The 26,336-nt window shown below is 44.2% G+C and overlaps 1 protein-coding gene across 2 annotated transcripts in view; it reads right to left on the bottom strand.

Moving 5' to 3' along the window:
* COLQ (collagen like tail subunit of asymmetric acetylcholinesterase) overlaps window positions 1-25,687 on the bottom strand; it is a 94,635-nt gene extending 68,948 nt beyond the window's left edge. For both annotated transcript variants that reach the window (XM_066584612.1, XM_066584611.1), the window contains exon 1: window positions 25,379-25,687. In XM_066584612.1, the coding sequence (XP_066440709.1) occupies window positions 25,379-25,484 (106 nt within the window). In that variant the 5' untranslated portion in view covers window positions 25,485-25,687. The remainder of the gene's footprint in view (window positions 1-25,378) is intronic.
* Window positions 25,688-26,336: the final 649 nt, after the last annotated feature.

Here is a 26,336-nt window from a genome sequence, read left to right on the forward strand (position 1 = left end):
TATCCAAAAGTATTTTTGTAACGCATGGAAAAACAAGTCATCACTCAAGAATGGACCCACTATTAGATGTGATTAACTTAATGCTTTACAAGATTGCTGTATTTTCCTTTCACAAATGTGTTACTTGTTTTATAGAGGGACAGCTGGTTGAAATGAAATGCATTGACAAGCGGATTCAAATGTAAGAACAGACATACGGTAGCATTCTGGTTGTACCTAGGAGAGCTAAACATTCACAATGTGAATACATGCACAATGCTATACATGATAGATTTGGATGGCCAATGGGGGTAACCCCCCCGGGGGTAACCCCCCCCCCTCCCCCCCCACGCCCCCTGATCACTATGCTGATTTCTTAAATCAGCTGCTGAGTTGAGGTCTTCACTTTGTGTAGGGGGTGTGGTCTGGGGTCTGAATTTAGTAGGGGTTTGACCTGGGATCTTCATCAGTAATTTAGGCATCTAGTTTTGGATGTGGAATTATTTAAGGCAGGGGCGTAACTATAGAGGATGCAGGGGATGTGGTTGCACCCGAGCCCAGGAGCCTTAGGGGGCCCATAAGGCCTCTCTTCTCTATATAGGGAACCCGATACTATGAGTAAAGCATTATAGTTGGGGGCCCTGTTACAAGTTTTGCATTGGGGCCCAGGACCTTCAAGTTACGCCTCTAATTTAAGGATCTGGTCTAGGGTCTGAATTCATTTAAATGTTATGTACACTTTGGCACTTTTTGCTTTCTTTAATCAAAGTATCTTTGGAAAGGAAGACTTTTTGTGATTGGTTTTCATTAAAAATGTATGATTGTTTGGTTTCTATTCTTGTATTGTTTTCCAAGGCACTGCAGGTTGGAGGAACGACATATTAGCAAAATCCATAAGTGAGAGTAAACTTCTCAGCCACTCCCCTGGCCTGCTGTAAGTGAGACAAATTACACAGTAAGGGATTTCAGAGAAAAGACCACTCAGGGGCTTTTTGCAGTAACAGGAAGAAGACAGCACACTGTTAATTGTAAGCTCATGTAAGTCTTCCACACAGGGATAGGCAGTCTATGGAAAGCAGGGTGTCATTGTTTATTGCAGTCACTCCAAGTTCTGAGTGGGAAAAGAGGATAACAAACTTGTGATAAGTCTGGAGGGAGAACACTTATTACAGAGGGCTGTATGACAGTGTTTGGAGATGTGGGAAGATGCCGACCATCTCACCAGCCTCCATACCCTAGTATGCTGCACTTTCTAGTAATACTGTTTTGTCATGCTCTACTCTCCATCCAGATCATCATTTAAACTAGAGACAGCGCAGCATTGTAAATAACTACAACCTACTTATCTGTTCTACTACTACCAATCTCTCCCCTACTAGTAAACAGAGAGATAGCACTGTATAGTGCTGAGTAGGTGAGGGTATACAGCCTCTGACAAAGGAGAGGTCAGGGTAGCTGAGCTTCTGCTGATCAGGGCTGGGAATGCCTCCCAACCACACATGGAATATTGTGTGCAGTTTGGGGCACCGGTACTTAAGAAAGACATATCCAAGCTTGAGCGGGTACAAAGCTGGGCAACTAAAGTAATAAATGGGATGGGCGGATTACAATACCCAGAGAGGTTATCAAAATTGGGATTATTTAGTTTAGAAAAAAGACAGCTGAGGGGTGACTTAATTGCTCTGTATAAATATATCAGGGGACAGTACAGGGATCTCTCTCATTATCTGTTTATACCCAGGACTGTGACTGCAACAAGGGGGCGCCCTCTACATCTAGAGGAAATAAGGTTGCATCACTAATATAGAAGGGGTTCTTTACTGTAAGAGCAGTGAAATTATGGAACGCTCTGCCTGAGGACGTGGTGATGGCAAATTCGATAAAAGAATTAAAGAGAGGCCTGGACGTCTTTCTTGAGTGTTACAATGTTATATGTTATAATCATTAATAACCTCAGAAGGGTGGGTGATCCGGAGATTGATCCGATTGGCACATTGAAGTCAGGAAGGAATTTTTTCCTCTAAATGAGGAAAATTGGCTTCTACCTAATTGTTTTGTTTTTTTTGCCTTCCTCTGGATAAACATAGGCTGAACTGGATTGACATATGTCTATTTTCAGCTTTACATACTATGTTGCTATGTTACAGCCAGAAATCCTAATGAAGGATTTGAGGCACAGCAAATATGAGGATTTTTAAATACGTGAAAACAAAAACTCAGTGCATCATTTTTTCTGCAGGGACTTAGAAAGATGTGTGAATTGATTTTTCATGCACAAAGGTTTCCATAGTCTTAAGGCTCTCCCACAGCCCACTTTTTACCGCGATTGGCATGGCGTTTCATATGCCACGTTAACCGTGGATTTCCTATGGATTTCAATGGGGCTTCAAAGGTTTAGAAACGCCATGATTTTCAAGCGCTGTCTGCTCTATTCTTGTGCGTCTTAGTGCTTTTAAATGCACCCCATCGCCCATCACAATGATAGGGTGTATTAAAAAAACACTGTCAATCCCTGTAACATGTTTGAAAACGCTGTAAAGCGCTGCAGGTTTGGATGCAGCGTTTTGTAAACGCATGTGTGGGAGTGGCCTTAAGGGTCTGAATTTCTTTGTTATAGAGGCTTGGAATAGCTACAAAAGCAAGGAACCAAAGATGTATCTGCAGCAGACCCCAGTCATAAGAAGAAGTCAATATGGCGATCTGAGCTGTGTGGAGAAGAAAAGGAAATACATTGTCTACAATCAGAACAGATATCATCCAGATCAACAGAACCTGTCACTTCTTGTGCCATGCTTGTTTTAGTAAATTCTTGTATTGCTCATATAACTTTAAATCCACAGCATGTCAATCTATGTTGTGCATTTTTATATCTTTAAATGGGGGTGAAATCAGCATCGGCTACAAAACTAAAATCTATGGCAAATTCACATGCAACAAATGCAAATTTTGCAACAGATTTGTAGTGGATTGTCTACTGTGGAAATTACATCTTGTGTGGACATTCTCCTATACTATTGCAAAGTTAACCCTTTGCAATTCAATTTTGGATTCAGAGTTTACTAGGGGCTTTCTCTTTCTGCCATTATACAATGGCGCCATCTGGTGGCTAGAGCCAGTACTACGGTATGGGATATGCTGGAGAGGCCCCCGACAACAGAGCAGCCAGTAATATACAGTAAGAATACCCTGCCGGATGTCTTCCAACATCGGAGCTGTACAGTCTTCAATCAGAATGTCTAGACGTCAGACAGTGGATTGGAAAGGTTTAAACATAGAATCCAAGTAGACCAAAAATGTGCAGTACACCTGGTTTTTTTTTTGCTTATATTTCCTGCGCCATCGCTCATCGATGACGTGTATACTCGCTGCCCATACGCAATGTAATTGGATATTGGCCCGTGCATTTGCACAGTCATAGAGAATATGCTGCATTCTTTTTTGCGCTCGTGTATTACGCAATTCCAACAAACTAATGCGAGCGAAACTGCGTAAGACAATGTAATTGATTGCCGTCGCATTTTCATGGGCGTACAAAGCCCGCATAATACTCGGTTAATATATGGTCAGTCTAAAGGTTGTAAAACCTGAATAATTGATTAAACAGGCTTTGTATTTTCAACAAGCTTGTGCTTATTGATAGCCAATGTGATAACTAGTAAAGTGCATTTCACTTTATTTACCTAAAATTATGTTTTTGAGCAGAATAACTGCTCCGAAGAGCGAGACACCAGAAGGTCTCCTAATTTGCTTTCCACTGCCTGTTGTCATGTGTAATCCGTCTCATGTCAAAAGTTTGTAAAAAGCGCAGTTATTCTATAGGTGAATAACACTGTGACTGCAGTCACAGTGCAAGAAAGAGAGCAGTAGAGGAAATAATTCTATAAGGGGTCACACTCACTAGCAATAGTATTTTTACGAGAAAGCAATTGCAATGATATCGCAGGTGCGAACTTGCATTTTTTGTGCAATTGCGATGCGTTTTTGTTCTCTGAAAACTCGCATCGCATGGTAGGAGTATTTAACCCCTTAATGACGCTGCCCTTTTTCTTTTTCCATTTTCGTTTTTTCCTCCTCCCTTCAAAAAAATCATAACTCCTTTATTTATCCATCGACGTCACTTTATGAGGGCTTGTTTTTTGCGGAACGAGTTGTATTTTTCACTGGTGCTATTTAAGGTACCATATAATGTACGGTACTGAAAAACTTAAAAAAAATTCTAAGTGAAGTAAAATGAAAAAAAAAACACATTTCGACATCTTTTAGTGTGTCTTGTTTCTAAGGCACACAAAGGGCAACAAAAGCGAAATGATAACTTTATTCTATGGGTCAGTACGATTACTACGATACCAAACTTGTATAGGTTTTTTCTTACTATACTACTCTTTTTTTTTCAAAGACATTTAATTTTCTTCAATTATTTTCTGCGGTCATTTGTGCGCGCAATAACTTTTTTATTTTTCGGTTGACGTAGTTAGGCGAGAGCTCATTTTTTGCGGGATGTCCTGTAGTTTCCGATAGTACCAATTTGGAATACATACAACTTTTTGATTGCTTTTTATTGTTTTTTTCTGGGAGACAGGGTAACTAAAAAAGTGCATTTCTGGCGTTCTTTTTTTTTTTTCCGGACGACGTTCACCGCGCAGGAAAAATAATGCGCTACTTTGATAGATTGGACTTTTACGGACTTGGCGATACCAAATACATATTTTTATTTTATGATTTAGATTTTTTAATAATTAATAGAGCAAAAGGGGGGGTGATTTAAACTTTTACAACTTTTTTTTTTTACTATTAAAAAAACTTTATTAATTTTTTTTAACTTTACTTTGAAGTCCTCCTGGGGAACTTTAACATGCGATGCTTTGATCGCTCCTGCAGTATGACGTAATGCTACAGCATTACGTCATACTGCAATTTAACAGGCAGTCTATCAAGCCACCCCACGGGGATGGCTTGATAGGCAGTCTAGTAAAAACAGCCCTAGGGCCTTTCATTAGGCCCCCGGCTGCCATGACACCTGCACGGCTCCCCTGATCTAACCGCGGAGGGGACGTGCGGGACCCCCGAACATCGTTCGAGGGATTTAAATGCCCCTGTCAGAATTGAGAGCGGCATTTAAATGGTTAATAGCCGCGATCCGCCGAACGGCCAATAGTGACTATTGCCCGCGGGTGTCAGCTGTAATAAACAGCTGACGCTCGCACTGTATGAAGAGAGGTTGCCACTCAACCTCTCTTCATACATACCCCGCTGCTCCATGACGTACCTATACGTCATGGAGCGGGAAGGGGTTAATGCCGCTCTTGTGTTTTTTTATGGTCTTGCTTTTGTCCAACATTCCTCTGCACTGCTGACGTACTGCTGTTTCCTTGTCAAAGCCCACCCTTCCCATTAGTCACACAGAAAACATAGCACCATCGCATCGCATTCTCTCATGCGTTTTGCGATGCGATATTGCAGCTCTCCATTGACTTACCTGGGCGAGAAGAAAATAGCACATCGCAAAGAAATAGGACCATAGCATGCGAGAGAAAAAACGCAACCTCACAGACGTGAAAACATCGCAAATGAGCACAGCTACATTAGACTCAATGCATTTCAATTACAGATGAGCGAGCATGCTTGCATACAGCAGTTACTCGAGCGAGCATCGCTCTTCTCAAGTAACTGCTTACTGGTCCAACGTGCTCGGGGGGGGGGGGGCGTGGGGTATCGGGGGGCAGAGTGACAGAGATCTCTCTCTCCCCCTCCCCTGCTAACCCCCGCCGCCTCCACGAGCACACTCTGACCAGTAAGCAGTTACTCGAGAAGAGCGATGCTCGCTCGAGTAACTGCTGTATCCGAGCGTGCTCGCTCATCTCTAATTTTAATGTCATACAAAATCACGCAGCCTCGCAAAACCGCTATTGCAAGTGAGTGTGAGCCCTAACTGGACTATGTCTACTTGGCAGCATGTTGCACTGGATGGCATGATGCACCGTATCATGTTTTATCAAAGTCACACACTATGATTACGCACAAGTATAACAATGCGACATTACTCTCAGCAGGTACACAGGGATGTAGGGCAATACAGCTCAATATTAACACCATATGAAAAAGAGACATGATGACCAAAAATATTAATGCTGTACATGAGGTCACTATTTCCAAAGCAAGGCAATTGTCTGCGCAGAATACCTTTAGTAAGCATGAAGTTAGGATGGTTTCACATCGGCACTTGGGGTTCCACTTCCTGTTCTTTTTGGGGAGCAGGAAAGGGTAATCCCTGCAGCCGAATGGCTCAGGACAGGACCAAACAGCGCCAAACAGACCGCATTGACTGTAATGGGTCAGTTCAGTTTCCGATCAGCTGGCCGGCTTGTGCAAGGAAGAAAAAGCGCTGAAGTCAATGGAAGCTGTCCGACCCGTGGCCCTTCCACAATTGACATTGCGGAAAGGTCACAGATTTCACGTCATTGCTTAGCAGGGAAAAGCAGGTATTTAAAAAAAACTAAAACTCTACTGTGCATGTCTGACGGCAAGCCATGCGGAAAATCCACAGTTCACGGAAAGACAACAAGCGACAGGTACGCTGAGAATACTCACCCCCATCCTCCGTGATGTCCCCCGGTGCTCTGGTCCTACAGGACCTGACGCCGGCATCTGTGCATGCAAGCCAGATGTTGTTACATCACGCGTACGCGCAGAGGGCTGAGAGGCACGGGAAATTTTAAAAACTCTCTGCTCCCGGCTAGTATGAGTAGCCGAGAGCAGGGATATGTCACCGGGAGATGCGGTTGCTGGTCACATGATCACTCTTATCCAATGGATAACAGCGATCATGTAAAAAGTGTAAAAAAAAGTTTGTTTCATCACCCCTCATGGATCATATCCATGAGGGGAGATTAAATTAAGTATCTTAGGCCCCCGGATTTATCTGCGGACCTTATCCCGGCTTCTGCGCAAGTGTCCATTGCCAAAATGGCAGACGCATGAGCAAAAGCCGCAGATAGCCGGGGTAATTTAAAATCTCCCCACACCTGGCTACTAAATGTAGCCGAGAGCTTGGAGATCTCAAGGGGGGCCGCAGTACGGCCCAAGGGGGGTTGGTCACATGATCGCCGTTATCCAATGGGCAACGGCGATCACGTAAAAGTAAAAAAAACGCTAACGTTTCACCTCCCGTCACGGATCCGAACCGTGAGAAGTGGTGAAATTACTTACCTAAGGCCTGCAGCAATGTGCCCTGATGGAATTCTTATCCATGGACCTTTCCCCAGCTTTGGCGCATGCACCTGTTGCCAAAATGGTGGACACAAGCGCAGAAGCTGAGGAGGGCCCAGGAAATTTAAAATCTCCTTACTCCTGGCTACTAAAGGTAGCTATGAGCTTGGAGCGGTAACTGAGGGCCACGGTGAGCGGTCTTTGGTCACATGATCACCGTTATCCAATGGATAATGGCGATCACATAAAAGTTAAAAGACAGTTAAAGTTTGAAGCTCTGTTCGGTTTGGGCCCTGTTGTGCATCCAGACAGAAGATTAGGGCCACAATGGGTATATTTTTGAATACAAGCAAAATGTCTGTTCTGAAAGTTACTGGCTGCTCCTTTTGTTTTGGGCTCCGTTGTGCAAGATTAGGGCCACAACGGGTATGTTTCTGACCACAGGACAAACAGGGGTATCCATTTTGGGTTGCAAATCCTCATTTTCATGTGCACTATAGAAAAAAATCCTGTCTTTAAAATGACATATTTGCAAATATTTTTTCTCCTCTAAATTGCATTAACTCCTGAAAAGAAACTGTGGGGTCAAAGTACTCCTGACCCCCCTCAGTGGATACATTAAGGGGTGTACTTTTTAAAATGGGGTCATTTGTGGGGGTATCTATCATTCTGACACCTATGAGCCTTTGCAATCTTGGCTTTGTGTAGGAAAACAAAGTGTTCCTCAAAATGTTAATAAGTAAAGTTAAATTTTACGGTGTTATTCCATGTGAAAGTGACACATGTCAGATTTCCAAAATTTGGCCTGGTCATTAAGGCGCAAACAGGCTTGGTCACTAAGGGGTTAATCAAGGAGGTGAGAGTGAAAGTGCATGTTTCCAATTTGTTTTGTCCATTAAATAAAGGGACACAAAGCCTGGTTATGACAAATGTGTTATTCTCAAGAAAAATTGGCTAGTGTGAACCATGCCTCGATGCAAATAACTTTCAGAAGACCTTAGAAAACATTTTATATGGTAGAGATGCATGAAGTGAAAAAGGCTACAAATGTATTACTAAACACCTGGGTGTACAACAATCTGCAGACAAATTATTTAGGCCTCATGCCCACGGTCGTGACAGCCTCCGCAAGCGGAATACCGCAGCGGAGTCCGGCACGGCGCCCCCCAAAGAGCCCATACTCACCTCCATAGCTCCCGCATGACGCAGCCGACGGGGAAGTATAGCGTGACGGGCGACTTCCATTGACAACAATGTAAGCTGTCTGCGCGGATTCCCGCAGCAAATAGAATATGTCGCGATTAATTTCACGCTGCGGAATTCCGCAGCGTGTACATTGAGCTATTAGGTTTTTCGTTTCCGTTGCGGGCTCTCTCCTTACTATTGGGGGAGAAAGCCGCAGTGGAATGCCGACGGCAAAACCGCTCCAAAACCCACGGTGAAAGGCCGTGGGTTATAAAGCGGCGTTTCTCCGGGAGAATTCTCGCGGAATTTCCGTGCGGCCATTCTGCGAGAATTCCGCTGAAATTCCGTCCCATGAGACCCCAACCTTAAAGGGGTTGTCCCGCGAAACAAAGTGGGGGTATACACTTCTGTATGGCCATATTAATGCACTTTGTAATGTACATTGTGCATTAATTATGAGCCATACAGAAGTTATTCACTTACCTGTTCCGTTGCTAGCGTCCTCGTCTCCATGGTGCCGTCTAATCTTCAGCGTCTAATCGCCCGATTAGACGCGCTTGCGCAGTCCGGTCTTCTCCCTTCTAAATGGGGCCGCTCGTGCCAGAGAGCGGCTCTTCGTAGCTCCGCCCCATCACGTGTGCTGATTCCAGCCAATCAGGAGGCTGGAATCGACAATGGACCGCACAGAAGACCTGCGGTCCACCGAGGGTGAAGATCCCGGCGGCCATCTTCACAAGGTAAGTAAGAAGTCACCGGAGCGCGGGGATTCGGGTAAGTACTACCCGTTTTTTTTTTTTTATCCCTGCATCGGGTTTGTCTCGCGCCGAACAGGGGGGCTATTGAAAAAAAACAAAAAACGTTTCGGCGCGGGACAACCCCTTTAAGCTTTCCTGAGAACAGCTGATGCGCCACAATGCTTCTGAGAAAATATTTTACAGACGGATAAGACAAAAGTGGAACTATTCAGCAGATACGTAACACTGGTGGAAAAAAGAAAACCGGATGCTTGTAACACTAAAACCTCATTCCAACTGTGAAGCATGGTGGAGGGAGCAACGTGGTTTAGGGCTGCTTTGTTGCATCAGTGCTTGGACACCTTGCGGTCATTCAGGGAACAATGAATTCTAAGATGTATAAAAAATGTTATGTGTTTATGTGTTATTAGTTTAGTTAGATTGTCTATACTTGTGTTTTCTATTAAAATTAAAGCACATTTTATTAGTAATCAATGCAATACATTTAGGTAATTCCAAAGGATTCACTTATTTTTTCTTGCAATTGTACAGTAGGATCAGTTCCACAAAAAGATCTTTCTATTGCGAAAGGTAAGTATGGAAGGAAACTAAAGCATCTAAAGGAAGCCAATGCAAACGTGGAAAACAAAGCCAACAGTGGTAAACACTAACTGATACCTAAGGTGATATTTAGGGGCAGCTAGTTTTTGTTAGAGTTCTGTCATTAAAAAAAAAAATCCATTTTTACCTATTGCTTCCCCATCAGTCTACTTCACCTCAACTATCTTCTCCTGTCTTCTGCAGTCCTGGGGGGAGGTCACCTCACCTCTAGCTGTCTGATTTTTCTGCTTCCTGTGAGGTTACGTACATTCACAGGCAGTCTTCTTCCTGCCAGCCAATGTATGTTACGTCACAGTTCACAGCCCAGCACGGTGAGTGTCGAGCTATTGCAGAGGCTGCTGATGTGTGCTGTCTCTGCAATAGATCAGCATTCCTTCCTAGTCAGTGAATGCTACATCACAGGGACCTGACCTTCACTGACCCTAGGAAGAAGAATGTGAGGAATGCAGCCTTTGTAACAAGCCGGCCCTTAAAAAAAAACATCTACATTCTAACAAGCCACAATCATGACAAAAAATAGGAAATCTGAATGGGTCCAGATTAACAAGAGTCAAACAAAGCTATCACCAGGGGCAAGTAATGTTGTAAAAAAAGGAGAGGAGTATGGCTTATTTCCTTATGTGGCCCTCTGTACAGTGCAGGAGCTCCAGTACCCACTGGTCTCATCCTGGAAGAAGATGTGGTGCACGTGACTGATCAGACAATCACAGGCTTCAGCGGTCATGTACTGTTCATGGCAAAATCACTGCTGAAGCCTATGATTGGTTAAGCAGTCACATGCCCAATGAATACCACATGACTGCTGCATGTTCTTCCAGGATCAGTCTGGTGGGGATGGGGAACTCCTTTGCTGGATGTAGGTGGCCACTTAAGGAGGTGGATATGGTTTATTTCATTATTTTACAATATTCCCTGTGGCTAATTTTTTGATGCCCAGAAAAATCCCTTTAATTTGAAAATGCATCATTGGAAAAAGATTATTATATGCAAGACTGGAAGAATAAATATTAGCAACCTACAGTATGTTGATGGCACTACAGTCATATTGGGGAACGCAATACTGTGTCAAACTGTGATTAACTTATTTTTGTCGGCCCCTTCTGACAAAAGGGAATTACAAAAAAAGATGACAACTCCTTTAGGGCTCCTGCACACTGGTGATTCACAGCCCGATATCACTCTCACAAACCTTCTAAAAACCCCTGTATGCGAGGCATTTTCATGTAAAAAGAGTCTCGCATCACTGCAGGGATACCCTTCATCCCACTGCTTTCAATGGGGTGGCAGCCCCATTAAAAAGCAATGGGAGAACATCGCGATCTCCTGCCACTGCTGTGCTGCTGCTTCATCCCCACGGGGAGTCCCTTCATCATCGCTGCTGTCAGTGTTAAAGGGAATTCCCGCGGGAATGAAGGAATCCCCTGCCGCTGCTGTCGTAGGAGATTGCGCTGTTCTCCCTATGTTTTCACTGGAGCTGGCGCAGATCCAGCAGGCCTCATTGAGTACATGGTTGAACCCATGGATGTGACAGCCTCCCATCCCTGCGGGGCTGAAGAAATTCCCTGCTGCAGCTGTCACAGCTGCAGCAGAGGATCGCAATCTTTTCCCATGGCTTTCAATGGGGCCAGCGCTGCTGACGCCGGCCTCATTGGAAATAATGGGTGATATTGCAAAACGAATGGCCATACTGCGTTTTTTCTTTACACAGCATCACAGCAGTGAAAACATCGCAATTGAGAATGAGACCATTGAAATATATTGGTCTCATAATCAATGCATTTTCACTCACTCTCGCAGTGCAAGAAAATTGCCCGATTTTTTCGCCAGTGCAAAGGTGCCCTTAAAGCGTAACTTTTAACTAACTTTCGACATCTCATTGACATATCAAAAGTTTTGATCAGTAGTGGCCTGCTGCTGAGACCCCTGTTGACAGCTAAAACAAGCTTTTTATAAACCTTAATGCGGCCATCTTCAGCTGCCAAGAGGAGCCATAAAGCAAAAAAGACAGTCAAAGAGGCACAGTGCTCAGGTGAGTGCTGCAGGCCCCATCATTCTATCAATCAGCAGGGGTCTCAGCAACAGACCTCCCACTGATCAAAACTTTTGACATGTCTCCATGACATGTCAAAAGTTAGTTAAAAGTGCAGCTACTCTTAAACCCCTTAAGGAAGGTAAATATATGCCACTTGGTCCTGGGCTTTAATCCAGGCCGATAATAGAAGTACAGCACAGGATTAAAGCCTCTGCTCCTGCAATCAAGCAGGAGCTGGTGGTCCTCAGCTGTCAGACACAGCCAAAGACCCGGAGGGCATGTGAGAAGCAGTTTTTAACCGCTTTTGCCTGCTCCTTTCCAAGCTACATAGCGCTTAATGAGTGCTATGTACTAAAGACCGCCAGGTGCCCTCTGTCACAGAAGAGCTGCAGGGTCCTAGCTAATCCTGATCAGCTCTGTTAGCGACTATTGTCCCTACAGGGTGGTGGTTTACCATGTAACCTGGCTTCCAATGGATGCCCCGCTACAGTAGAAAAGTATGAAATAAAAAAAAAAAAGAAATGCAATGTGAATGTCCCCCAGAGGTCTTATATGACGTCATAGTAGATATGGATGGTAAAAAAATTGTTACAAAAATAAGTTTAAAAAAATTACAGAATAAAATAAAAATATATACATAAAGAAGAAAATGACCCACCGCAAACGCTATTAAAACCGTCATCATATGTGCCCAGTAATCCGAGACTATACAAATTATATATTAAAACATCTGTACTTTATTTTAGAGTAAATATACTAATTTAAAAAAAATACTATACATTTTAAAAAATCCTCTTTTAGCCTTTTGCCCAAAATAAAACAAAAAAAATGTGAAAAAAGATATGAAAATCGCCCTATATGTCACGGAAAAAAAATGCAGCAAAAATAATTTTGGTAACTGAAGAAAAAAAAAAGGGCCAGTAAAACCACCACATGGGTAAAATTTCTAAAAAGTGTCTGGTCCTTTAGGACAAAAACACGCTGGTCCTTAAGGGGTTAAGTTCAGTTGAATGGTATAGGTGCTTTAAATGCACGTATAGTTGCATTTTCAATTCGCATCTATTACAATCAATGCATTCCAATGAAAGCGGCCACGTGTCCGTTTTTACATGTGAATAAAATTCGCACCTGCAAAAAATAGGACAGCGTTTCGCAACTCGCACATGATCCTCAAATTCGCACGTATAGTGCGGCCCCATTGAAAGCAACGAGAGAGCATCGCTATCCCCTGCTGCGGCTGTGACAGCAGGGGATTCTTTGGATGTGAAACTCCTGGATGTTTCACCTTGTTGTTAATGGGGCCGGTGGCAACAGTGACGGCCCCACTGAAAACATACTGAGAACACCGCGCTCCTCTGCCACAACTGTGACAACTGTGGCAGGGGATGCCTTTATCCCCGCGGGAGAACTGTCACAGTGTTCAGTGATAAGGGGATTCCCCAAGGGACGAAAAATTCCCTGCAACAGTTGTCACAGCTGTGGCAGAGGAACGCAATGTTCTCTCATTGCCTTCAATGGGGCCGGCACTGCTGCCGCATCATTGGAAGCAATGAGATGAAGGCAACCCTTGCAGCGATGATTTTTTTTTGGGGGGGGGGGGCTTGAAATATAAGCCCTATCCCGAAAATCATCCCTAACTGTTATAAAAAAAATGTAACTCCGCTGTCGGGCTCTTCTCCCCGTCCTCGTCAGTCTTCATCTGTAGAGATAAGCGAGCGTACTCGTTAAGGACAGATACTCGAGCAAGTATCGTCCTTTTCGAGTACCTGCCTGCTCGCCCGCAAAGATTCATTCAGGTGCTGGCGGGGGGGGGGGGGGGAACGGGGGAAAGCTCTCTCCCAACCCCCCCCCCCCCCCCCCCGCTTCCCACTGCTCATTCCCGCAACCCACCACTCACCCCCGCCGGCACCCGAATCTTTGCGGGCGAGCAGGCAGGTACTCGAAAAGGACGATACTTGCTCGAGCATCTGTCCTTAACGAGTACGCTCGCTCATCTCTATTAATCTGTATTCTGGTGGCCAGGGATTGAAAATTTCCTGCCTCCAGAAAACACTGCCTCTGATTGGCTGAGTGCTGTGACCAATCAGACACAGCGCTCATCCGTCATTCAATGAATAGCTGAGCGCTGCCTCGGATGGATAACAGTTCTCAGCCAATCAAAGGCAGCGCTTTCTGGAGGCGGGGATTTTTAAAATGGAATTGAGAAACAGAAAGCCCTAATGCAGATGTGAATGGGGCCTAACTTCACCATTTAAAACATCTCCCAAAATAAGGTGTTTAGCAAGTTTCACAATTTAAATTACTATATATATATATATATATATATATATATATATATATATATATATATACACACATACTAAATAACTGTAATAATTTTCTTAAAATGTAGTTGGCAGTGAATTATAGAACAAAGTTTAATTAGCAAAATCCTGTATACAAGCAAACAACATATTTTAATACTTTGTGAGTCCTTTCGTTGGCTTTTAATAGTATTTTCACCCTACCTGGCATTCCGCGAAAAGATTTTATGATCATGTTCTTTATTTGGGATTGTGGTAGCAGACTTTCAATAGTCTCTTAGGTCTCCTGCGTTTTTGAGCGCAGTATTTCGGTCGCAGAAACTGCATCCACTAAAACTCATTGATTTTAATTGGTTATCCCACATTGCTCACTTTTCTGCACAGGTTTCTGCCGGGGGTAAAGATACGTGACATGCTCTATTTTTGTGCGGAATTGCGCACCAAAGGCCCCATAGGAGTCTATGGGTGCGTTAGTAATGTGCACGAATTCTGAAAATGAACATGTTTGGCAAACATCGATTGACTGCAGCCACCTGTCAGACTCTATGAAGTTTGCAGCTAATTGCAGGGAAGAAACAACAGACATTGTAGATATTGGTTAGGACAGTCGCCTTTTGGGAGGCTCTTCGATTGTTTGGAGATGGAATTGCTCATAAATTTCATTACTCAGAGGCCGGCCCTCTGTGACCCCAGAGAATGAACCCCGAATATCCTCCTTCTCATAACAAACTCTGCCATCTCACGTGCCGCCCACATATGCGCAACAGCTAAAGGGCATCCTCGTCAGCAGAAGACATCTCTCCAACCTCAGCTACCATCTCCCAAAGCCAAAAAGTACCCAAAACACCGCTGGATATCATCTCGTCACACATGTTAAATATTTATGGGTGATTACGGGGGGCTGGGTAATGATAACAGCATGATGTATTACTAGCGGGACCGTATGTGTGCGCAAAAAAACGTTGACTGCGCAAATACATTGTTTATTAGTGAACATTTACACTTACGATCATGTGCAAGAACCCTTAAATAGTTTAACTCTGTTGGCTACAAGTCTTTTTGCATTAATTCAGTTGCACCAAATATTCTCTATTGTGCTCATGTCTGGGCTATTGTTACTGCAATTCGTTAAAGGACTCGTTAAACACATGCATCACACTTTTTCTGTGCAACAAGGAGCTCCATCCTGTAAGAAAATGCACTTCCAATCCACAAACCACTCATTAAGCTGATTAAATCTGGATTCTTAAACACATTCAGCTACTGGCACTGATCCATCATTCCTTTTATTGCGTGCAAACAACTTGGACTCGTTACTGAGATGACACCGCAGACCATCAGCTTGTCTGGATGTTTAACTTTTTTGGACAGGGCAGTCCTCTAGGAGTTCTTCTCCCGACTTCTTTCTTCTATACAAGCAATGATCATCTATTGTTTCAATCGCTGACTCATCGTAGACGCACATCTTTTCCCGGTATTATTGTATCTTGTCACTACCGTAAGTAGTGGGGGAGACAAGATGGACAGGCAGGTGATGCCCCTTGTACCTGATTGGCTGCAGAGCTGGCTCCCGTGCAGGTCCTGGCAGGCCATTAAGGTTCTCCGACAGCAGCAAGACTGGGAGCACCTGCAGCAGGAGATGCAGGGATCCAGAGCCAGCGGCAGGGGATGACAGAGGCAAGCCTGGGAGCGGTGGTGGCGGGAAACACACAGGCGTGTTTAATCCCCCAAGTGCAGCGGCAAGGCTTGGAATGGCGGAGGCAGCAGTGGCAGCAGAGCCAGAGCAATGGGGGAGCGGAGGCAGTGCCTCACTGCAGGCGGATTCCTCCAGCGTCACCAGGATCACACAGTGAGCGGAGGTGGCAGCTACCGGTTAGGCAGGGGAAATGGAAGGGGGACAGCTGCTCCAGGGAAACTCATTGCTGCAGTGTCTGTATTGATTTTTGCCAGGGCTGGAGGGTTAAGGTTAGTTTTTCCTGTTAGGCTTAGATTAACATGGAAGTATTTACAGCTAATAATGTAAGCGTAAAAGGAAAAAGAGCCCCTAACCCTAACCCTCCAGGCCTGGCAAAAATCAATACACACTCTGCTGCTAGGACCTTACAGAAGTCAGCCTATAGGGAGCTAGGGGCGTGACAGGGGCGTCGATTGAATGATGAGTGAGAATTTGTTAATTTTATACAGTCATAAAAATAATTGTTTACTCGTTGTTGCATGTGAAGAGCGATCATTTAGTAGGTACAGTGAAAGTAAATGACTTAACGATATGCAAATGCAATTGTAAACACTTTACCTGCCTGTAAAAACAGGCTGCATGAGCGAACTCTGTCATCTCTCACTTGTTCGAATGATGTACAGCTCCGTGCAAAAGGTGCCTAAGCCTTCATTTGTGGAGTCAAAAACTGCTTCTTCCTGAATGGATAAACTTGTTACCAGCATCGCACAGCCTCTTCTTCACAGCCCTACTGCTTAAAGGGGTTGGCCCGCGATAGCAAGTGGGGTTAAGCACTTCTGTATGGCCATATTAATGCACTTTGTAATATACTTCGTGCATTAAATATTGGCCATACAGAAGTTATACACTTACCCCCTCCGGTGCTGGCGTCCCCGTCTCCATGGCGCTGACTGAAGCCTTCTTCTGCCTGGATTAGACGCGCTTGCGCAGTCTGCCCTCTTCTGTCCGGCTCCGGCATGCTCGCACCGCAGAGGTCTTCTGCGCATGCGCAGAAGACCTGTGCGGCGCGAGCACGCCGGAGTGGCCCCTTCAGCGGACAGAAGAAGCCGACTGCGCAAGCGCGTCTAATCTAGGCAGAAGGCTTCGGTCGGCACCATGGAGACGGGGACACCAACACCGGAGGGGGTAAGTGTATAACTTCTGTATGGCCAATATTTAATGCACGATGTATATTACAAAGTGCATTAATATGGCCATACAGAAGTGCTTAACCCCACTTGCTTTCGCGGGACCACCCCTTTAAGGCCGGCTGAACATGGGCATTGCGGAATCTGGAGCAGGAGTCTGCCTCCGGATTCCGCGGCACATACCACCCATAGCATGCTAAAGAAAACCGCTTTTTTCTGCACACGAGCAGAAAGAAAATTTAATTTTCTGCACGCGGAGAAAAAATCGTTGCATGTTCTATTTTGGTGTGGGCACCGCATGGATGACTTCCATTGAAGTCAAGGGAAGCAGTCTGACCCACGGCCCTTCTGCAACTGAGATTAGGGAAAGGTCGCGGATTCCACGTCATTACTAGGCGAAGAAATGGGAAAAGCAGGGGTTTCAGAAAAAAAATCGGTACTGCGCATGTCCAACGGCGGGTCATGCGGATCATCCGCATTACAGAAAAGAAAATATGAGAGGTACGTGCAGATGTCGGCCGGGCACAGGGCTGGATTCCATTACGGGCTCATGCAAGCGAAATCCGACCCGGTCGTGTGCAGCCGGCCTAAAGGGATTATATCAACAAATTAAAAACCAAATAGAGATACATATTACATTTTTCTAATGGTTTAATTTTCTGATCGTTGAATTTCTTATTTTGTTGTCTATACATGACTATGAGTGCGGCCATCTTTCCTGAGCTACATTTAACAGCATTTAGAGGTATGCTTTACAGCAGCTTCATGGGCCGTTCACCCAATGGACAAGATGGGAGACTGTTCTAGACATGCGCTGTGACCTGTGAGGAGGTCATTGTGCAGGAAGGGGGAAGAAGTAGTCACAGCTGATTGTGTATTGTGGATCCTGTGTTATAGACATATAGGTGTCACCTTTCAGTGTAATCCTGCCTGTGATGTTAGTAAGATGACTGCTGCAAAATTATAACAGATATCGGGAAGTATCAGGCTCTATGATCAGTATTAAACTGGTTTTCCAGTGAAATACTATTGAGGACTATCATCAGGATAGGTCATACATAGCTGATTGGCCGGGGTCCGTTGCCCGGGACCCTGACCGATCAGCTGTGTGGGTGCCAGCTGTCAGGGCTGCAATAACACAGAGGTTGGAACAGAATTTCCAACATACAGATTGTGGGGGAAAAAAATTTGATATTACCGAAAATTCTTAATACGTTTAACACAAAAATATGATTTATACAATAGGTCGTTTTCTGATGACACATACCCTTTAACTTGATACCACCTTGTTCCATTTGTAGGATTTGGAGCATGCCTTCAGATTTTTCTGGCACAGTTTTAAAAGTAATTGGTCATCCCTAAGGTTGGGGGATTTGTTTTCTTCCACAGCACCCCTTTCTATTCACAAACAAATCCTGACCCAAATCCAGTTGCTTTTTTATCCAGGACAGCACCAATTGATTTACAAATCATTTTCTACCTATTTTGGAATGGGTCTATCAAGCAGAGTCCGACACGGCGCCCCCCAAAGACCCTATACTCACCTCTCTAGATCTGCCGCACGAGTCCCGTACGGCGCGCATGTGCAGTGCATGATGCGACGGCGGAAGTATCGCGTGATGGATGACTTCCATTGACTACAATGAAAGCCGGCTGCACGTTTTTCCACGGAAATTAGAACGCGCAGCGATTTATTTCACGCTGCGGAATTCCGTGGTAGAATTCCACAGCGTGAACATTGAAAGGCAGAAAGCTATTCGGTTCAATAGAACCTAATCGCTGTGGGATAACACAATGGATTTCCGCCGTGTAAAGCGCGGCAGAAATCTGTCCGTGGGCATTAGCCCTTAGGACTCACACCCACTGGCAATAGATTTTTCTGTGATGTACAACTGAGTGAAAACACATGATAATGTAATCAATGATTTTTAATGGTTCCACTCTCATTTGCGATGTTTTCACTAAGCCTCGCAGAACTAAGAAAAATCTGCGATATCGCCCATAGGGAGTACATCGCGCTCCCCTGACATGGCAGTCTTCTTCTGTGTTCTGGAGGCCGGGGACTGAAAAATCCCAATTCAATGACGGCTTGGCGCTGCCTCTGATTAGTCACAGTGCTCAGCCAATCAGAGACAGAAGACGACTGCCAGAGGTGGAGTGAGTTCATTTTTTTTTTCTCTTTTTTTTTTTTACAACTAGGGCTGATTTTCCAATTTCAAGCCCTTTCCCGAAAATCATCGCTGCGGTGGTGGTCTTCATTCCATTGCTTTTAATGGGGCTGCAGCAGCGCCAGCCCCATTGAAAGCAATGGGATGGCATCGCGGACGTCTGCCACAGCTGTGACAGCTGTAACAAGGCATTCCTTTATCCCCGTGGGGATGAAGGAATCCCCTGCCGTAGCTGTCACAGCTGTATCAACAGAGCGCAATGTACTACCTATGTTTTCAATGGGGCTGTCGCTGTGTGTGAACCCTTAAGGGTACAAGACTATCGCCAAAAGCGTTGCCATCCCAGCTTCAAAGCTTCAAAATGTTATCAAGAAGTTTGCTATTTATGGAACAAACAATAATCTTCCAGGATCTGATGGAAAAAGGAAAATTGATGAGAGAACCCTATGTAAAGTTGGGTTGAAATGGTCAAAGAAATCACATACAACATCCAAAGAACTTCAAGCTGAGCTGGAGGCATCTGCAGTGATGGTTTCAACCTGTACCATATGTTGCACGCTGAGCAAAACAGGTTCTATGAGCGAAGGTCGGGAGGAGGAGCGCAGTGCTTAAAGAAAGACTAAAGAGAGGGACTGAACTTTGGCAAAACTTACATAGACAAACAACAACCCATCTGGGGAAAATGGCCTATGGACAGATGAAACCAAACTAGAGCTCATTGGCAATGCATACCAGTGTTATGTTTATAGATGATGAAATGAAGCTTATAAGGCCTCCTGCCCACGGCCGGGTCAGATTCCAACGAAATATTGCAGCAGAATCAGACCCGGCGCCCCCCGGAGACCCTATACTCACCACTTCGGATCTGTCGCAGGCGTCTTGGCTGTCGACTGCAGCATATGACACGCCAGCGCTGGGCTGTGATGTGGATTCCCACGATACTTCTGCAGTGTGGAAGTATCGTGGGACGGAAGGCTTCCACTGACTACAATAGAACGTGCTGTGATTCTCCCTTGTGAGCGGAAAATCGCAGTTGATTTCTGCTCGTGGGCAGGGGAGAATCATTTAACACAGCATGTCTATGGACAGTCATTGCTGCGGAATTCGCGGCGGGTGTCTGACCGCGAATTCTGCAGCGATAATCTGTTCGTGGGCATTCGGCGTAAAGTAAAGTGCAAACTACCTATAGAAAAACATGGTGGAGGATTTCTAATGTTGTGGGGATGATATCAGACCATTTTAGAGCAAAATGTGCTCCAAGGTTCAAGAAAACCAGATTTGAGTGAATCAAACTGAGTCCTACAGCAGGATAATGATCCAAGCTACACATCCAAAAGTACAGAAGAATGGGTAAGAAGGAAAAGAATGGATTATTTTAAACTGCACGCCATGAGTCCTGAGCTCAATACAATGGAAAATCTTTGGAGAGAGTTGAAAAGTAACCCTGCAAATATTCAAGAGCTTGAGAGAATAGCAGTGGAAGAAACTGCCAGCAGGCGGGTGCAGGAACCTCCTGTGGGCGGGTGCAGGAACCTCATGTGGGCGGGTGCAGGAACCTAATGTGGGCGGGTGCAGGAACCTCATGTGGGTGGGTGAAGGAACCTCCTGTGGGCGGGTGCAGGAACCTCATGTGGGCGGGTGCAGGAACCTCATGTGGGCGGGTGCAGGAACCTCCTGTGGGCTGGTGCAGGAACCTCACGCGGGCCAAAGCAGGAACCTTACGCAGGCGGGTGCAGGAACCTCATGTGGGCGGGTGTAAGAACCTCACAGATGGCTACAGAAACATTTGAGGGATGCAATTTTTGACAAAGTTTGTACAACCAAGTACTGGGGCGAGCCTCCGCAGTCATCTGCATCTGCAGTCATATATTATGTGCCCATAGAGAACAATAGGGGTCTATCGCGTGTAATATGCAGTACAATAGAACATGCTGCGTGCTTTTCTACCCGTGTATTATACGCAATGTATATACGCAAGTGTGAATGTATCAATGATAATAATCAATGTACTTTCACTGACTCCATTAACCGGGTAATACCTGATGGAATGGCGCTGGCGTGAGCCCGGCCTTATGCGGTTGTCACATTATTATATTTTCTAGATTTGTTTCTGTTTTGTAAATGATTTTAAAGCTTGTTATAAACGTACTTGTTTAACCAACACAGAATCACTGCACTATGACTGTTCATGAAGATGCCAATTATCTCGTACGTCTGCAGCTGGCACAAATTAGGATCTGCAGTACAAGACGTTTGAAAAGTCTCCTTAGCTGCCCAAACTGTAGAACTAGCATTATCTGTATGTATTTACAATTCATTTCATTATTGTATATAAACAATATACTTCTGAATCTTACTACTTACATAATAAATAGAATCTACCAATCAAACAACCAACTGGGTGCAAAATTCTATACAGTAATATATCTTTATTTAGATCTAAATGTATCAATAAAAGGCTTAAAAAAGACAGAACAGCAGATATGCAAACATTCAAGTTCATAGATTCATCATCACATCACATATCTCTCATCCCCGCCGCCCCCCCCAAGCACACTCATACCTGTAAGCAGTTACTCGAGAAGAGCGATGCTCGCTTGAGTAACTGCTGTATCCGAGCGTGCTCGCTCATCTCTAGTCTCTTTCCCTCAGAAAGCTACATTGCTGGAAAAATAAAAGAGTTACGATTTTATGAAAGTGTCGAAGAAAAAACAAAAATGAAAAAAAAAGAGGCGCGTCCTTAAGGGGTGAAAGGGGTTGTCCACTTTATATGTAAGAATTACAGGACAGTAGATATTGGATACTTATTAATACAGTATTCTGCATTGGTCTCTTCTTTCATGATGCCATGCCCCATTGCCATAGAAGTCGTCCTCCTGTATAGCGCCATCTTGAAAGTGGTTACCAATGAAGGGGCGCATGAGACCCTGTCCATCATTACCTCTCATTGAGATGCACTGCATCAGTTTCTTTCCTGGATGCAGGTGCAGAGGAACAGGGAACTGGCATAGGCATTACATGCTCTCCATAGGTGACCATTTTCAAAACAGAGTGGTGGCGCTGGACAGGAGGATGACTTCTATGGCAAGGAGGCATGGCATCATAATATCACAACAGAACAGTGCATAATTACTAATTACAATGCATGAGTTGCCAGAGTACCCAACATCTACTGCTCTGTACTACTTATACAAGATGACCAACATAACTACATTGTGCCTTCTGCCTTGGAGCAAAAACGGATTTGTTCCATGACATAGGCAATGCTTTATGTAAGTAGTCTCCGAATTCAACCCTTTGGGGAAATAAACATTTATATTGGAACCAGTTCCAAAATATCAATATTTCTCTCTTTTTTCTTCGTGCTTGATCCAGATTGTATCTTTATAATGAATTAGTCACAGCTTCGTGTCTATATTCCAAGCCTTCCTTAGAGACATGTCAGAGTTTTCTAAGCTAGGAGCCTCAGTAAAGCTACGGATGACTTTAACATTCTGCAGAGTGTCCTGCCCCTTTGGCTTCTGGTAGCCTTCCTCCACCCTGTTCTGGAGAAGGTAAAGCCGGGCCATGGACTGCAATGCACCTCTGTGGACCAATTTTCGCCTATCTTGAATGAGGCAGGCCGAAACTGAAAGGGTACTGTATGGTATCAGAGATGATAGATGCGATTGGACTAATTATATCAGGTGTTGATATTCCTATAACATTTGAAGACATAATTTAGGGAACTTTGGAGGTCTGCCCACTGCAGTGCTTCCTGTTTTAAAATAAATGCACTGCCGATTGCAGTTCTGATTGGCAATAGGTATGTGCCCCGAAGATGCTCCACATCACAACACTTCTGCAGAGAGATAGATGATAATCATCATGGATTCAAAGGTGTCGCCCACTTCCTTCTGTGTCTATTGCTAGGCAAATGCAAGAAGGACTCTCTAGAAAATATAGAAGTTTCCTTTGAAGGGTATAAGCAACGGTATCTGTGCAGATTGCATAAGAATGCCTCATGGTGTCTTAGCATGCATTATACGGTCATAGACCTGTGTACAGAGGTGCACCTGCAGTTGCATCCAGGATGTTGTATTATTCACTGTAGATTAACATTTATTCTAGGTTAGATGCTTGAACAAAGTAGGAGCACTTGAATGTGCTCAGTGGAAAAAAAAAAAATATATATATATATATATTTTTTTTATTCTTTTTTTTTTAATTGCACCCTATGAACCACACATTGCAGCACTTCTGCTACACCCAACACATTATGTATAGACTTGATAAATATAGGACAATAAATTACTGTACATCCGCCACTTTTATCTATAATTTGCTTAAATTTGCTTAAATTCCCTAATTGCTATCTAAAGAACAGTAAACGCTAAAAAAGATCCAAACTAAAACAAAAACTACATTCGCTTCGCAATCAGCTCTGGTCCAGGAAGTCTCTTCTTACTGCTGAAGGCTGAAAGCCAATGCTCCTGCCATTTGGCACTGGATACCAATGCAGTACCAGCGCTGTCTTCTAATCTTTAGTATTACTGATGGCATTTTCTCAAGTAGTATTTGATACATCACACATAATGTAAAATATCCATTGCACAACAGGCTCCATTATAACAAAATCATTAACTGATACAATATATCTACTGCAAACAAGATCTCAAAAGTTTGGAAAATGTAAATATTAGCATTTTCCAAACATGATAAAACAAAAAAAAAGCCAAACGCTCCAGAATGAAACACCGTGTGCTATTAAAAGTCAAAATATAACTAAAACCTAATAAAAGCATAAACACAAACTATTGCTTTATTATGAAATATAAAATAGAATGATACTTTACTTTCTAGGAATATTGCCTCAGAAGTATCCAGATATCACTCCACGAATGTGAAATGATGAACTAGGAAATAGCTGTTGGAGCTTAGTTGCAAGCTTACATCCAAAGACATACAATAACATCACATTTACAAATAATGGAGAGAAATGTCATCAGTAACAGGTTCAATGCTGATGGGAGCGAGACGACATACAGTAAGAAGTTTTGCAGGTCTAATTTACATGTAATTTACATGTAGCGGCGCAATTGTCCACCAAGACAATAATGGCAAGAGATTTTACCAAACTGCTACAGAATGCATAATTTTAGGAGTTTGCAAAAAAAAAAAATGACGCCCGTAGTACGATAAACGTGCAACAAGATATTCTAGATACACTTCCTTTCCCTACGCTACTTTATGGCTGCTGTTCTTGTACCACTAGGATATAAAAATGGCACTCAAATAGGATACTTTTATCAACTTGTCTTTCACACATCCCTTCCTCTTAACCCTTTGCAAATATGTCAAGATTGATGAAAAAAGTGTCTTAAACACATGCTGTAATTAATTTGATGCAGCATTTGATCTGCATATATATATATATATATATATATGCAGATCAAATCCACTCCTATTTCCCCCCCCCCCCCCCCCCCCCAAAAAAAATCACCATTTGGCATGCAACCTAGGAACAAAGGACTGCAGGACACAGTGTCATTACTATAAGTACATATATCACAGGCAGCAGATTTGCAACAGTCCCATCGGCTGCAGAGGACTCGCATGCGCCTTTCGCAGAAACAATCCCATTTAAATATACGAATAGGATGTTTTCAATTGCAAACATTTCCACGGCTCCTTTGCCGTGTGCGAATATATGAGACAACACGGACTTCCACTGCAAAGAAGAATCCGTCTGCACCGCAATGTGATATATCATCCATTCTGCTTTTACGAACTCGATTATTTTAATCTATTGAAATGATAGGTTATTATATATACATCATATACAATAACTATTTTAGGTCCTTTTTATGCCATCATCATTTCAAGACAGCGAGTGCTATGCAATAAATTACAATAGCAATAACTACAGGATTTATCAGCCTTATATAATCATCCCAATATGATAATCACTGCAGATACTAGTACATCCATAAAAATGACCAGCACAGGATATACCGTATATCGCATTCTAAGCAAACATTCCCATGCACGGCTTTATAATGAACAGGGTGTTCTTCTAATAAGCCTCATCAGAAATCACCCTGCATTCTGCCAAGCATTGAGTCCTCTAATAGGGATATTAATAGAAATAATTGTCTTTCCTGGTTCTAATCTCTGGCGACCCCCTGACCAAAATAGAAGGGAACATGCAGACAGCTCTACTGCCCAGTGCAGAACATTGGGGGGTCCCACTGCAGCCCTATGGGGGTCTTGCAGCTAGGATGGCACATGCATAAGAATACTCATTACCTGCAGGAATTGGGAAGACACTGTCAATGAAGGAAGTCTGAGAGAGGATGAGGCAGAAGAAGAGCTGCAGGTAAAATCCCATTGCCATAAGTCTGAGCAGAAGCATGTTGGCAGGCAGAGCCCCTGAGCCCAGGCTGAGGGGGATGTGTGTGCAGGAGTGACTGTGCCTGTGCCAGTGTGTCTGTGTGCACCCTGCTGCCTCCACCCAGCGAGTGGGTGTGTGTCTGACTACTGCCTGCTGTGGCTGCCACCTTGCCCTGAGTGGGCAGCAGGGCTCTGCCTCCAGTCTGCCCTGTTAGTGAAGTACAGTGTGACCCCCCTGTGTCCCTCCGCAGGGAGGACATGCCCAATGGCAGCCAGTCTGCCCCTCTGATATATATAACTCACACGGCTCGGCTGGCTAAGACAATATGGCTCACACAAGGGAAGCCTCCGACGGGTGAACGGCTTGTTACCTCCAACAGACAGGAGGCGGCCATGAATCACCTCAGTGAGGGGTCCTGCGTCACCGCCGAGACCTGTCAGGAGGACGCGGCCCGGCGGCAGTGATGGCCGGGCAGGGAGAGTCACCTCTGTACTCCACTGTGACCCTCGGGGATAACAGTCAAACTATATGCCCTTCTCAGGGGTCTTGCTGTACGACCACCAGTCAGCCCCCCGTGTAATAACAGCTTTACATGAGCTGCCATACATCTGCAAGGGGGTTTCACATCAGCGTATTGTGGGGGGAACACAGTTTTTGTCAGAGATTTCCTTTTTTTTTAGCCAAAACCAGAAATTAGATACAGAAGTAATGGGAAATATGAAAGGACTAAGGACTAATGCCCACGGACGGATTTCTGCCGCGTTGCACGCTGCGGAAATCCGCGGTGTTATCCCTCAGCTATTAGGGTCTATTGAACCTCATAGCTCAGCTGCGGAATTCTACCAGCGTGAAAGAAATCGCAGCATGCTCTAA

This window comes from Eleutherodactylus coqui, chromosome 12 (genome assembly GCF_035609145.1).
Source record: "Eleutherodactylus coqui strain aEleCoq1 chromosome 12, aEleCoq1.hap1, whole genome shotgun sequence".
In the NCBI taxonomy this organism is placed as follows: domain Eukaryota; kingdom Metazoa; phylum Chordata; class Amphibia; order Anura; family Eleutherodactylidae; genus Eleutherodactylus; species Eleutherodactylus coqui.